Source organism: Lupinus angustifolius, chromosome LG20, assembly GCF_001865875.1.
Source record: "Lupinus angustifolius cultivar Tanjil chromosome LG20, LupAngTanjil_v1.0, whole genome shotgun sequence".
NCBI classification, from domain to species: domain Eukaryota; kingdom Viridiplantae; phylum Streptophyta; class Magnoliopsida; order Fabales; family Fabaceae; genus Lupinus; species Lupinus angustifolius.
In genome coordinates this window covers 21,572,325-21,586,862 of record NC_032028.1, presented here as the reverse complement: position 1 = coordinate 21,586,862, position 14,538 = coordinate 21,572,325, and the positions used below count along the sequence as shown (strand labels likewise).

Sequence of the window (14,538 nt, the reverse complement as noted above, 5' to 3'; positions counted from 1 at the left end):
CACAAACAACCCAACTACCCAATCACTGTCTAGGACCTTGTAACAACAACAATGCCATAACCACGCGCACATCATCCGCGTGAAATCAACGACCATATTGTCCGGGAGAAAAACTTGCATGAAAACACATATAACACGTCACATTTCGAGACAAGTGCATTTATATTTGTCGGTGATATCATTTATAATTAAATTTTAATAAAAATTAAACTTTAATATGTTGGCAAAATTTAATTGGTTTATCTCCACGTACATACGTCTTGATACAAGTCATGTTGTCCCGCTCTATATAGTATATATACTAGAGTTATATTGAAGGTAATGAATGAAGATAGAGAAGCTTCTCACTTAACTCTCACGCTCTCAAATCCACTTTCTCTTCTTCTCATCTTATGGAACCTGAATCAGGACCTTCAGCTTCTCGAAATCGTTCTCAGGTAACGGTTCTTTTTTTCCATTGATACTGTGAATTATGCTTTTTTTTTTGTTGTTGTTAGCATTGGGTATTTGATGAAGGGTACTAGAGAAGTTGAGATTATGAATGGATTCAGAAAATTGATGTAACAACTGTATATAAAGAGAGTGGAATTATGTCTTGTTTAGTTTTTCCATGTATGAAAAAACCCAATAAGGAGAGCAGATAAAATGGAAGGTAGTTTAATAGTTAGAGTTAGAAGAGACCGAGAAAAATTATAAATGAAGTTGTTTAGAAGGATTTAGAGGTAAGTTGGTCGTTGATCGATATGATTTACTAGCATTCGTTTGATCCATCTAGCAGTCCGTGCTTATTGGAAAATGGATTGCTTGCTGTTGGGTGTTGGGTCTTTGGCTTTAACATCTAGAGTGATGAAATATACTTGTGAGATGACTGTCAAGTCAAGTCTTGTCTTTCCCTTCATTCCCTCCGAAATTCAACTCATTAACGGACTGTTAGGGTCGGCTTGAAAGTTGAATTTTAGAGGAGAATGAAGGAAAACAGAAGGCTTGAAGCCTTCTCATGAGTGTATGCCTTCCCCTCCTCTCTATTATCTTCCAAAAAACCAACTCGTAAACTGATTCTACTGATTTTCTCCCAACTTTGCAAACTCTTTCTTTCTAAACAATTGTTATTATGCTTCAAAATTTATAGTTTATGTTACATGGGTATAAAATATTGTAATGCAGAGGCTATGTTCATCTTTCTTGTCTCAGTGCTGAACAATGTTTTACTTACACCTAGAGTAACAAAGTTCTATAATTCTATTCTTTTTATATCCATGTGAGCACACACGTTTTTTATTAACTAAATCTTTCGATTCGTAATGCTGCTTTACTTCAATTCATGCTTCTCTTTCCTTTGTTTATAATAACTGACTGTTTTTGACAAAAAAAGAATTTAAGATTAAGTCTTCTATACATAGTTGCACACTTTTCCTTCATAACTTGCATATTGTATTGAATTTGAATTCCTAATGTTTTAAAGACTTTATTGCTTACTTTGATATTGGTGGGATTCCATTAATTCGCAATGGTTAATTCAATTATATCATTCCTTTGTTCTTTAATTTCTTTCTTCTAAGTTAAGCACACTAGCTCAGCATCGGTTCCTTTCGATTTCTGCAATATTTCTCATGATTATTGCCTGCTTCTGCTTGTGTTTTGCAGTTATCATGGGTAAACCTCTCAAGGAATTTATTATTAGCATATCAAAGCCTTGGTGTGGTATATGGAGATCTAAGCACATCACCTCTCTATGTTTATACAAGCACATTTAAAGGAAAGTTGCAGAACCACCATGATGAAGAAACTATTTTCGGCGCATTTTCATTGATTTTCTGGACCCTTACATTAATACCTTTGCTTAAATATGTATTCATTCTATTGAGTGCTGATGATAATGGTGAAGGTATTATAATGTGACCTTTTAGTTTATTTTCAAGTTTTTTGTATGAGTAGTTTATTTTCGAGTAAAGGTTATGATACAAATGTTGTCAGGTGGAACATTTGCTCTGTATTCACTGCTCTGTAGGCATGCCAAGTTTAATTTGCTCCCTAGTCAACAAGCGGCCGATGAGGAATTATCGTCCTATAAATATGGTCCCTCGTCGCAGGCCACAGCCTCGTCTCCACTGAAGAGGTTTTTGGAGAAGCACAAAAGGTTAAGAACGGTCCTACTTGTTGTTGTATTGTTTGGTGCTTGCATGGTCATAGGTGATGGTGTTCTTACTCCCGCAATTTCGGGTAAGGCACTCTTGTAAATCTTGATTTCTGGACCTTCTAACTTATATTAATGCAACAAATTGCATTGTCACACGCTTGATTTTGTGAATGAATTAAATGTTCCACTAGTAATATTCATTTAGCAACTTTTCACTCATGCTCTACGTTCATCGAAGAGAATTGCCTTCAGTAGATAGTACACTGCTCCTTTGGTTTGTCTATTATCCTTAAACTGAATTGAAAGTCAACTAATAATAACAACAAACAAACCTTAATCCGACTAGGTGGGGTCGACTACATGGGTCAAACGATGCCACAATACTCTATCATAAATCTGGTTCATTGACAAAGCATTGATCTGTTAATCTTTCCTACTCGTTTCACCTATGGTTTTTCGTGCTCTCCCTCTTCCTCTAGAAATTGGACTAACCTACTAGAACTTCAACCGGTCTTGTCCACACATGTCCAAATCACCTAAGGCACAACTCTACTATCATCTTGTTTACTGGGGCTTCATTTCTAATCTTATCTTGTCTAGTGTGTTTTCTTATCTAACTCAAAATTGTCAAAATCTCAACTAATAACATTAAAATAATAAATTTCAACATAAGGGTTACATTTCTTATATATGAATTTTAACTATTACTCCATCCCTTACCTTGCAGTTCTAGCATCAGTATCTGGTCTACAAAATACAGAAGCAAAATTGACTCATGGTAAGCCTATTCTTATTTGTTGTCTTTTGTTGAAGATATTGAAATTATTGCTTTTGCAATTCTAAGGCATAAATAACATATTACAATACAAATTCTATGTTGTTTCTGTTCCAGGTGAACTTGTCCTTATAGCCTGTATCATATTGGTTGGCCTGTTTGCCCTCCAACATTATGGCACACAAAAGGTTGCATTTGTGTTTGCACCTATTGTGATTATCTGGCTTGTATCCATTTTTTCTATTGGACTCTATAATACGATACGTTGGAATCCGAGAATAGTTTGTGCTATATCGCCACACTATATCATCAAGTTCTTTATTAAGACTGGTAAAGAAGGTTGGATTTCTCTTGGAGGGATACTTCTCTGTATTACTGGTATGTTATTTCTAGAGCTATACAGAAGCTATATATTATGCATTATATTCTTTATTTCTATTTTATAAATTTAATCAAACTCCGAATCAATTGAGGATGAGATTTTAACAACTCAGATGCTATGGTTACTAATTCTGGCAGCTTTGTTTCTCACCAGGAACGGAAGCTATGTTTGCCGATCTTGGTCATTTCACTGCTTTGTCAATAAGGGTAAACTTGTAGCTTGACTGAACTTTATGCATAAATCTAATGTTAGTGGTATAGACTATTATAATAACCTTACCTTGTCGGAAAAGGCTTGATTGTTTGCTGTATAAACTATTATTTTTTGGTAGTTCAGTAAGAATAACTGATTATTTGTTGTTGTTGAATGAATTTACTGCAGTGGTGTATAGAACAAATTTCTTAACATTTTTCTTCCTTGTGCAGCTTGCATTTACCATTGTCATATACCCTTGTTTGGTAGTACAGTATATGGGCCAAGCAGCTTTCTTGTCGAAAAACCTAAACTCTATTCATAATAGTTTTTATGACTCAATACCTGGTTAGTTTATCTTATTATCTGGTTATTGATACTGATGTACTATTTTTGTAAACTAAAGCGATTTATTTTAATTTCTTAATGTTTTTGGTTGTCCGGCAGGAGCTATATTTTGGCCTGTCTTTGTTATTGCCACCCTTGCAGCTATTGTTGGGAGTCAAGCTGCTATTACTGCAACTTTCTCCATCATCAAGCAGTGTCATGCACTTGGTTGCTTCCCACGAGTCAAAATTGTACACACCTCGAAACATATGTTTGGGCAGATCTACATCCCAGAAATAAACTGGATACTCATGATTCTGACTCTTGCTGTAACCATTGGATTTCAAGACACAACCTTAATCGGAAATGCGTATGGTAATGTATCTACTTTTGCAGCACATAACACATACTCTCTCCCCTTCCCCCTTTCTCATGCTTGTGCTAGTTTGCGTGGGAAATCCTACTTCAAATTTCAATGCACACTACAAGTGCTCATGCTTCTAGTCTGAGCATTTTGCCCTTTTAGATCTGAGATAACGAACATGATATTTGTGTTTCGATAAAGCATTGAAGAGTGGGTTTTTCTTTGAATTGCATTAGAAAGGCAGCCCTCTTAATTTTTCTCATCCAAGTTAAGTTTTTCGTGTATTTGGTTTGCAGGACTTGCTTGTATGACAGTTATGTTTGTGACGACATTTTTGATGGCGCTGGTCATTATCTTTGTCTGGCAGAAAAGCATCGTGATTGCTACAATGTTCTTTTTATTCTTTTGGCTGATAGAGGGAGTATATCTATCTGCAGCTTTCATAAAAGTACATCAAGGAGGATGGGTTCCTCTTGTCTTATCGTTCTTCTTTATGATTATCATGTATGTATGGCATTACGGGACTCGTAGGAAGTACAGCTATGATCTACGCAACAAAGTTTCATTAAAATGGCTAATAGGTTTGGGCCCTAGCCTTGGCATTGTCCGCGTCCCAGGGATAGGTCTCATCTACTCGGAACTGGCAACAGGAGTACCTGCAATATTTTCCCACTTTGTAACAAACCTCCCTGCATTTCACAAGGTGATGATTTTCGTGTGCGTAAAATCAGTTCCTGTTCCACATGTCCCACCTGAAGAACGTTTCCTGATTGGGCGAGTTTGTCCCAAACCATATCGTATGTATAGGTGCATTGTAAGATATGGGTACAAGGACATTCAAAGGGATGATGGAGAGTTCGAGAACCATCTCATACAGAGTATAGCAGAGTTTATTCAGATGGAAGCAGTGGAACAACCACAATTCTCAAGTTCCGAAACTTCTTTACATGATGGGAGGATGGCTGTTATAAGTACCAGAAACTTAGAGTCGACTTCAAGCTTGATAGTGTCTGAGCATGAAGATGTTGGTGTGGACAACGACATCCCTAGCAGACCTATAACCCTGCAACAATTGAAATCCACTTTTGACGATGACAACACACAAGTAAGAAGGCGTCGAGTAAGATTTCAACTACCTACCGATAACGGGTCGAACCATGCTGCTAGGGAAGAGCTTTTAGATCTAATTCAAGCTAAGGAAGCCGGTGTTGCATATATAATGGGGCACTCATATGTGAAGGCAAGGAAGTCATCTTCATTCTTGAAGAAGCTTGTCATCGATATCGGCTACTCATTTCTACGGAAGAACTGCAGGAGTCCAGCTGTGGCTCTTAACATTCCACATATCAGTCTTATTGAAGTTGGAATGATATATTATGTTTAGTTAAGTTTCAAAACTTGATCCCATGCTTTTTCTATAAACCTTGTTAGAAATGGACATAAGTGAATGGGAACTGGTTGTTGTTTATATCTTTGCTTCTGCTCCTCTCCTTCTAATGTATAAATTACATGCCTTTCCAGCCATATGAATGTCACTTCAATGACTTTCGATTTTGTCATCGAATATCGAGATGGCTGTTTTTATGTCAGTTATGTTCGATAGAGCTCTTTCACTCCAAGTATTTAATGCAATTACGTATACAAGACTCGAACTCAAGATCATTGGTTAAGCTGGATGAACTATTGCTACTTGATCCATGTGCTCGATAGTCTTGAGCGTGCCTTAACACAACAATTTTTCACTATTTTCTTAGACCTCACTCAGAAAATTGATTTTGAAGAAATTAACTTCAGAAAGTTTTTGATTAGTTGTTGATGAATGTAAGTGAGATATTATTCTCTTGCAACCTTAATTTGTTGTGTGTGCTCTTAGGATAGTGTTACCTAGTATTAGAGGATTCGCAATTTTATTTTTAAATCATATAGCACTTTTGCTAATTAAATATAAATTACATTTAGAGAATGACAATGTTACTTGTAGAATATTAATCTCATATGTATCATTATGGGACCAAAACATATATTTCATCATAAAATTAACTTGCTTATGCTCAATAAAATTTGTTGAAACTTTGGAAGGTAGTTTGATCATTATAAAATTGTTTATATGACATTATGCATTTATTTAATTGAAATTAAATTTGCTTTGTGTATCATTCTTGAGATCTATATTATAAAGATTCAACAGAATTTTATGTTGATTGTCGAATGTCTAATACAATCTTCAACTTTTATACGCGCTTATGGTCGGCTATGTATAATATCAAGCTCGCATAAGTAGATTTCAACCATTATAAGAACAAAGGTGCCATACAAAATTATGCAAACTATATGAGGATTAAACTAATGAGTCATACTATAAAGTTATGGGAGATAATAATTGAACAGAGGTTGGGACAAGAAATGAATATCATTGAAAATCAATTTGGTTTTATGTCGGGGAGGTCAACCATGAAGGTTATATACTTGTTACAGTGGATGATGGAAAGATATCAAAGGAACCAAATGGACTTGTACATGGTCTTCATTGATTTGGAGAAGGTGTGTGATAAGGTACATAAAGATGTTTTATGAAAAGCTCTAGAGAAGAAAAATGTTTGAATTTCCTATATTCGAGAACTCAAGGATATGTGTAATGAAGTCAAGACCAATATGAGAACACAAGACAAGGTCTCAAAAGATTTTCCTATTGTCATAGGACTACACCAACAACCAACTTTGATCCCCTACTTATTTACATTACTCTTGGATGTATTCACTGAGCATATCCAAGAATTAGTGCTACAGTGATTTCTTTATGCAGATGATATTGTCTTAGTGGGAGACTCGAGAGAAGAACTAATTAAGAAGTTAGAAATATAGAGACAAACTTTAGAAGCATATGGATTTCGTATAAGTCGAAGTAAGACAGAGTATATGCAACGTGTAAGCTTAGCAAGAAGTGGAAAACCCTACCGTAGAGGTAAAGCTTGAGGATCATATCACATCACAAGACACAAATCACTAGATTTTGATATCTTGAGTCAATCATACAAGACAATGGGGAAATTGATGGATATATGAACAATAGGATTCAAGTGAATTGGATGAAATGACTGAGTGCTTTAGGTGTCATATATGATAAAAATGTATCACTTATGCTCAAGAGGAAATTTTACCATACGAGTATAAGACCTGCAATGTTATATATGATTGAATGTTGGACGATAAAATGTCAGCAAAAGAATAAACTCCATATAGCAGAGATGAGAATATTGCGTTGAATGAGTGGACACACTAGACAAGATAGGATTAGAAATGAATGCATTAGGGATAGCGTTGGAGAAAATCCTATTGTAGAAAATATGGTAGAATCGCGTCTGAAGTGGTTTGAATGTATTGAAAAGACTAGTAGAAGTCCACATAAGGAGAATAAATCAAATAAAGGCTAATACAATTTCTAGAGGAATAGGGACGCCAAAAAAATCATAGGAAAATGATTAATAAAGAGTTACACATCAATATTTTGTTGAAGAACATGATTTATGATAAAGTATTATGTCGTCGTTTGCATGTTGTGGAGCCCACCTAGTGAAATAAATGTTGGTTGTTGTTATATTATTCTTGCGATCTAATAAAAAATATAAAAATGTTCACTTATAAAAGATGATATGGTATTTGTGAAATTTGATGAAAATAATGTCGAGTAATAATAGGTTTTCATGGTTTTGATTAGACTAATGCATGAGAAAGAAAACTCAAACTAATACATACTATTAACAACAATCAAAGATTTATTACCCTAGCTGGAGTTGTTTATATCAATGAAATAACACTATTATGCCATCATAAATCTTGTCTAATAACGAAAATAGAGAACTAAAAAATTAAAACACCAAATATTACATTTAACCGTTTAAAAAGAATATTAGAAATATGACATGTAATATTTGGTATTAAAAAGATTATTACAAGAATACAAGAAATATTTACTTTTTAATTTAATATATTTATATTGTACATTAAAAAGATTATTACAAAAATGCATCTAATATTTGGTCCAAGATAAGATGGATATAAGAAAAGAAATTGTAACAACATAAAACATCGCTATCAAAGTTACAATAGTTGGAGTGATAAATAACAAGGTTTCATTAACTAAGATATATAAACAAACATGAAATTCAAAAGGACATATACTAACATAGAAATAATCTTATTATCATTTTCACTATTTCAATTATTCGAATAAAAAAGACTTAGGATTTGACATATGGCAAAAGATAAATGAAACATGGAAGAAAACAATGATATGTGAGAGAACTTCGGATATGTGAGAAAACAACGAGTTTGAAACATTTGTATACACAATTCATGAGAGAGACATAGACAAAAGCTTCCCTCATGGACCTAGAATCTGGTGCTGCAACATCCAAGGTTCGTGCTTTTCCTCATGCGTGTTTAATGGTTTGTCTTATTTTTTATGTTTGTTTTGCTCAATCTAAATTTTATAGTTTCATGCATTTAACTTAAGAAACTGTGTTTCTTGCATGGTGTCAATTACGTGCTTTGTTTGTGATGCCATAAAAAATTATTAAGAGAAGATGCTACTTGCTATGAAGTGCCAATATGGGTATGAGTAAATGTATCTAATAATAGATACATCGATTCTTAAAAATGTAGAATGTAATACATTTAGATATGGCAAAAGATAAATAAAACATGGAAGAAAACATTGATATGTGTGAGAAATTCGGGTTTGGATTCATTTATGAATGAGTTTGAAGCATGTATATACACAATTCATGAGAGAGAGGAACATAGACAAAAGCTTCTAAGGTTCATGCTTTTCATCATGTGTGTTTAATGATTTATCTTATTTTTTACGTTTGTTTTGCTTAACCTGAGTTTTTAGTTTCATGCATTTAACGTAAGAAACTGTTTCTTGCATGGTGCCAATTACGTGCTTTGTTTATGATGCCGTAGAAAATTAGAAAAAAACTTTTAAAGGAAGATATTATTTGCTATGAAGTATTGATATGGATATAGATAAATATAATTGATAATAGATATATTCTTAAAAATGTAGAATGCAATACATTAAAATATTTGTGTAGAAATGTATAAAAATTCTCATAACATAATAATATATAAATGCAAATCCAAAAATCAAACTAAATATATTTATGAGATATTACTTAATATATATATATATATATATAGAATTTGTAAATTATTATGTTGCAAAAATCAAAACTAAGATCATGGTTTACTACATATAAAATAAAAATTGATAATTACTATGATAAACGATAGTATCAATTTTATTTTCTTCCTTAATACTTACTGGGTCGTTTTCTTTAAGATGTTTTTTTATGGTACTACCCAAAATATACAAGCAGACTATCAACCACATCATCTCTGTGCTAAAATAGCTCAGTTCTCTATTATTCAATTTCTTAGTACACTGTAAGAATCGATCTCGAATACACGCACAATGTGACTATCACTGTCAATTCTCGATATACTCGAAATACTCAAAATATGACTACTCTTACCAATTCTTTTTCCACAATCTAATTATCAGTGTCAGTTCTCGAAATTTCCACAATTTCACAACATGTGCCAATTCTTAGTGTCATAGATCATTCTACAGTCAAGAGGAGTCCAACCTGGATTCTCCTCCACCATGACCAATTCTCTCCCCCACTCTCCACAATCTCCAACCTTGCGATGTGTGCTAACATGGTCAACTATACGTCCAAGCCCAAAGAAAGAGAATAAAAAATAAAAATAATTTTATTTAAAAAGAATGTTAGACTCAATGGGTCACTCTCTTGATTCATAGTATTTTTGTATAACTAAGTATATTCTCTCACCGTAGGGTAAGGATATCTTTTGATGGCTAATTCCTTCACTTGACATCTCATGTAGTTAGTATTACAGTGAGCGAGTGCATCAGGTTTCCTTTCAGAGGGGTCTAGGTTGGGTATATGTAGGCAGCTTTACCTTCGTAAGTGAAGAGGCTGTTTTTAGGATTTAAACCTGTGGCCTCATAGTCACTAAGCAGCAACAACCTTACCGTTGGGCCAAGCTCACCGTCTTACTTAGTATCATAGTGTAATTCTTTTAACGATGAACTAATCCTGATTGGATCATTTAAAATGTGAGGGGTTTGTAAAAGTATATAAAGTATAAGTAACTATCATTTTCCATAAGAATATGTTATTTCTTTCCATTAGGAACTTTGAACCTATTTCCCTTTTCTAAATATGCAATTGAATTATGAAAGTTTGATAATTGATGACTTAGTTTTTATGATTTTCAGCTATCATGGGTGAACCTTTCTAGAACCCTGTTGCTAGCATATCAAAGTTTTGGTGTAGTTTATGGAGATCTCAGTACATCACCTTTGTATGTATATTCAAGCACATTTAAGGGAAAGTCCAAAAAGTTTCATAATGAGGATACCATATTTGGTGCATTCTCAATGATTTTCTGGACACTTACAATGATACCTTTGCTTAAATATGTTTTCATCCTTTTGAGTGCTGATGATAATGGTGAAGGTATTCCAAGATTAATCTTCGAAATATATAATTTTGCATTTCGATGGCATCGAATTTCCGATTCTAGAAGTGTGTGTTCTGATTATTTAGAGCCATTGGCAGGTGGAACCTTTGCTCTTTACACTCTCCTTTGCAGGCATGCGAAGTTTAACTTACTTCCGAATCAACAAGAATCTGATAAGGAGATTTCAGCTTACAAATATGGCCACTCGTCACAAACCGATGCAGCTTCGCCATTGAAGGTGTTTTTGGAAAAACATAAGATGTTTCGAACCGCCCTGCTCATTATCGTATTGCTCGGTACTTGCATGGTCATAGGCGATGGTGTACTCACTCCAGCGATTTCGGGTAAGAAGCCAATTAGTTGGGGTGGTAGGCTTTTGCTTCAAAAATTTATGCTATGCCTTTACTTTGAAATGTGGTTGTTTACCCATGAGGATTAGCTTCTTGGCCGAGGATTGATACGATGTAACCTGCTTCTTGATGTTTTACCTGCAGTTCTGTCATCAGTATCAGGACTACTTGTTATAGACAAAAATTTCACTAGAGGTATGTCGATTCTCATTTTTCAGAGAAAGTTTGATTCTAATTAGTTCTTTTCGTCTCGGTGGACACTGGAACACTTAACTGTTGGAAATTTCATGTTCTTTTGCAGGAGAACTAGCCTTGCTAGCATGTGTCATATTGGTTGGTTTGTTTGCTCTACAACATTATGGCACTCACAATGTTGCATTTTTGTTTGCACCAATACTTACTATCTGGCTTATATCCCTTTTTATTGTCGGGTTGTATAATACGATATATTGGAATCCGAAAATAGTTCGTGCGCTATCGCCTTATTATATCTTGAAATTTTTCAACGATACTCATACACAAGGTTGGATGTCGCTCGGAGGGATTATCCTTTGTACCACTGGTATGTTATCGCTGGAACTACATACATGTTATTTGTATTTGTTATGTATCAGAAATTGCTTTACTTGATTGATGTTATTTTATACTGTTTTATTCTTATGATGAATATTTATCATTGTGTCATACCAGGGACCGAGGCTATGTTCGCAGATCTCGGTCATTTCACTGCAATGTCTATAAGGGTGAGCATGTAACATGCACCATTTTTTTGTGCTTCAGGTTGTTGTCTAGTTATAGATGCTATGATATCATTTTAAATTGTGGTCTGCAACTCTAATTGCGGCTGCAACGGTACGATTTTGGTACTCTATGAAATAGCATCACATCGCACCCGCATTTTCTTGCAATTGTTTGCTGTTGTGGTAAACACGGCATATCCACAACCACAACTAGAATGACAATTTGAAACCACGGATGCCAACATTAATTTCTTGAAAAGTCGGGGATACCGTGTCATTTATAAGCCTGTTATCTCTTTCAAATCCTAAATGATTTGGAAGTCTCTATCTTATTGTATATCCTAATGCACTAGTAATTATCATAATTTGGATTCTAAGCATGTGAGAAATTTAATCTCTTAACATTCTTCTTCTTTTTGCAGCTTGCATTTGCATTTGTTATATACCCTTGCTTGGTAATGCAGTACATGGGCCAAGCTGCTTTCTTGTCGAAAAATCTAGACTCCATCGATAGCAGTTTTTATGATTCAATACCAGGTTAGTTCATTTCAGAGACAAATTCTGAGCTGAACTTATCGATAATGTTAATAACGCCCACGCTTGCTATTAGTACAACAAATTTGGACAACAATGACTCACATTTATATATGTTTCTTTACTTTACCTTGAAACACACAATGCATCAATATTGATCCACACTCACATTAATCAAATGTTGTATAGAAAACATTTCTCCAATGCAAATTGTTATGAGCCTATATTTCTTTGGTTGTTCTGCAGAACCCGTATTTTGGCCTGTCTTCGTCATCGCCACCCTTGCAGCAATTGTCGGGAGTCAAGCAGTTATAACTGCCACATTTTCCATCATCAAGCAGTGTCATGCACTTGGCTGCTTTCCACATGTCAAAGTCGTGCATACCTCGAAACATATATCCGGGCAAATTTACATCCCAGAAATAAACTGGACCCTTATGGTCCTGACTATTGCTATAACCATTGGGTTTAAAGATACAACTTTAATCGGAAACGCTTATGGTAATTTTCTCTTGTGACATAGTTTCTAACTTCCAATAATGCGTATCATCAGAATTCGCGTATTTGTTCTGTTTATCTGATTGAAGTCATTTTTTTCCTTCTCTTGAATCTTTGTTTATCAGGACTGGCTTGTACAATGGTTATGTTTGTGACGACATTTTTGATGACCCTCGTCATAATCTTTGTCTGGAGAAAAAATGTGATGCTTGCGATGACGTTTCTTTTATTCTTCTGGGCAATTGAGGGTATGTACCTATCAGCAGTGATCATGAAGGTGCCTCAAGGGGGATGGGTTCCACTCGTCCTATCATGCTTCTTCATGGTCGTTATGTATGTATGGCACTATGGCACTAAAAAGAAACATAGCTTTGATATGGACAACAAAGCCTCGTTAAAATGGCTGCTAGGCCTAGGTCCTTGCCTAGGTGTTGTCCGTGTTCCGGGAATAGGCTTCGTCTACTCAGAACTAGCAACAGGAGTACCTGCAATATTTTCACACTTCGTGACGAACTTCCCAGCATTTCACCAAGTTTTAGTTTTTGTGTGTATAAAATCAGTTCCTGTTCCATACGTGATATCCGAAGAACGTTTCCTTATTGAGAGAGATTGCCCCAAATCGTATCGCATGTATAGGTGCACTGTTAGATATGGTTATAAAGACACCCAAAGGAATAGTGGAGAGTTTGAGAATCAGCTTATTCAGTGTATAGCAAAGTTTATATTGATGGAAGCAACAGAGCAACTCGAATTTTCGGCAAAAACATCACAATCAAGTTCAAGCTTTGTAGTGTCCGAAGTTGAAGATTTTTGTGTGGACAACTCATTTCCTAGCATCCAATCTTTAGAGCTACAAAGTCTCGATTCTGTCGAAAGTCCACAGCTTCTAAGGCGCTTAGTGAGATTTCAGTTGCCTAATAGCAACCCTTCTATCGATCCGGAAGTTAGCGAAGAACTTTCGGATTTGATGGAAGCAAAGGAAGCTGGTGTTGCATACATATTAGAGAACTCATATGTGATGGCAATGACATCTTCATCAGTCTTGAAAAGGCTTGTGATTGATTATGGTTATTCATTTCTAAGAAAGAATTGTAGAGGTGCAGCTGAGACATTTAATGTTCCTCATATATGTCTAATTGAAGTTGGAATGATATATTATGTATAGTTCTTAAGGACATTTTCCAACATGCTTCTAGTACTATAGGATTATTAATATTATCTAACTTTGGTTGGTTTAGAACAGCAATTCATAGAACTTTAGCAGAAGAATAAAATTATCATAAACTATTATCAATAAAATAGATGATCCAAGAAATGAAGAAATTGTAAGATAGAGATTGATGATGTTGATTTATGTTATAATCGTGGAATCTTGCACACCATGAAGTTGGATATTGAAAGCTTGATGGATAAACAACATATCATAGAAGATATAATTACTTTCGCTTTGATTCGATATTAGAAATCAATTGAATCGATTGATTACAAAGAAATTAACCAACTTATTATATAGAAAATACAACATACTTAACTTCTCCTAACTCCTAACTAACCAACTAATTTATTTTGCACATGTTTTAATCATGTAAATTAAATTTACAACACAATATTAACTCAAAATAATAATAAAATAGATTTAACAATTTGTTTTTTCTGAAAAGAGAAAATATGCCAAGGGGTGTTGACC

At 34.6% G+C, this 14,538-nt stretch overlaps 2 protein-coding genes across 2 annotated transcripts; both read left to right on the top strand.

Annotated features, from left to right (window-relative positions):
• On the top strand, positions 310 to 5,761 carry LOC109336284 (potassium transporter 4-like). Its single transcript, XM_019572790.1, has 9 exons — positions 310 to 437; positions 1,645 to 1,885; positions 1,975 to 2,220; positions 2,865 to 2,915; positions 3,030 to 3,290; positions 3,448 to 3,500; positions 3,720 to 3,834; positions 3,934 to 4,188; positions 4,474 to 5,761. Exons 1-9 carry the CDS (start codon positions 393 to 395, stop codon positions 5,559 to 5,561), a joined length of 2,355 nt encoding a protein of 784 aa, XP_019428335.1. The 5' UTR covers positions 310 to 392; the 3' UTR covers positions 5,562 to 5,761.
• On the top strand, positions 8,441 to 14,056 carry LOC109335839 (potassium transporter 4-like). The gene is made up of 9 exons (XM_019572056.1): positions 8,441 to 8,593; positions 10,485 to 10,725; positions 10,828 to 11,073; positions 11,224 to 11,274; positions 11,381 to 11,641; positions 11,770 to 11,822; positions 12,242 to 12,356; positions 12,600 to 12,854; positions 12,977 to 14,056. The coding sequence occupies exons 1-9, from the start codon at positions 8,561 to 8,563 to the stop codon at positions 14,014 to 14,016; spliced, it is 2,295 nt and encodes a 764-aa protein (XP_019427601.1). The 5' UTR covers positions 8,441 to 8,560; the 3' UTR covers positions 14,017 to 14,056.

What these genes read in the sequence shown, in the direction of transcription:
- LOC109336284 (XM_019572790.1), top strand. Translation starts at nt 393, where the DNA reads ATGGAACCTGAATCAGGACCTTCAGCTTCTCGAAATCGTTCTCAG. An exon ending in TGCTGATGATAATGGTGAAG is followed by an intron (nt 1,886 to 1,974) that starts GTATTATAATGT and finishes AAATGTTGTCAG; the next exon opens with GTGGAACATTTGCTCTGTAT. An exon ending in TTTTTATGACTCAATACCTG is followed by an intron (nt 3,835 to 3,933) that starts GTTAGTTTATCT and finishes GTTGTCCGGCAG; the next exon opens with GAGCTATATTTTGGCCTGTC.
- LOC109335839 (XM_019572056.1), top strand. Translation starts at nt 8,561, where the DNA reads ATGGACCTAGAATCTGGTGCTGCAACATCCAAG. An exon ending in TGCTGATGATAATGGTGAAG is followed by an intron (nt 10,726 to 10,827) that starts GTATTCCAAGAT and finishes AGCCATTGGCAG; the next exon opens with GTGGAACCTTTGCTCTTTAC. An exon ending in GATTATCCTTTGTACCACTG is followed by an intron (nt 11,642 to 11,769) that starts GTATGTTATCGC and finishes GTGTCATACCAG; the next exon opens with GGACCGAGGCTATGTTCGCA.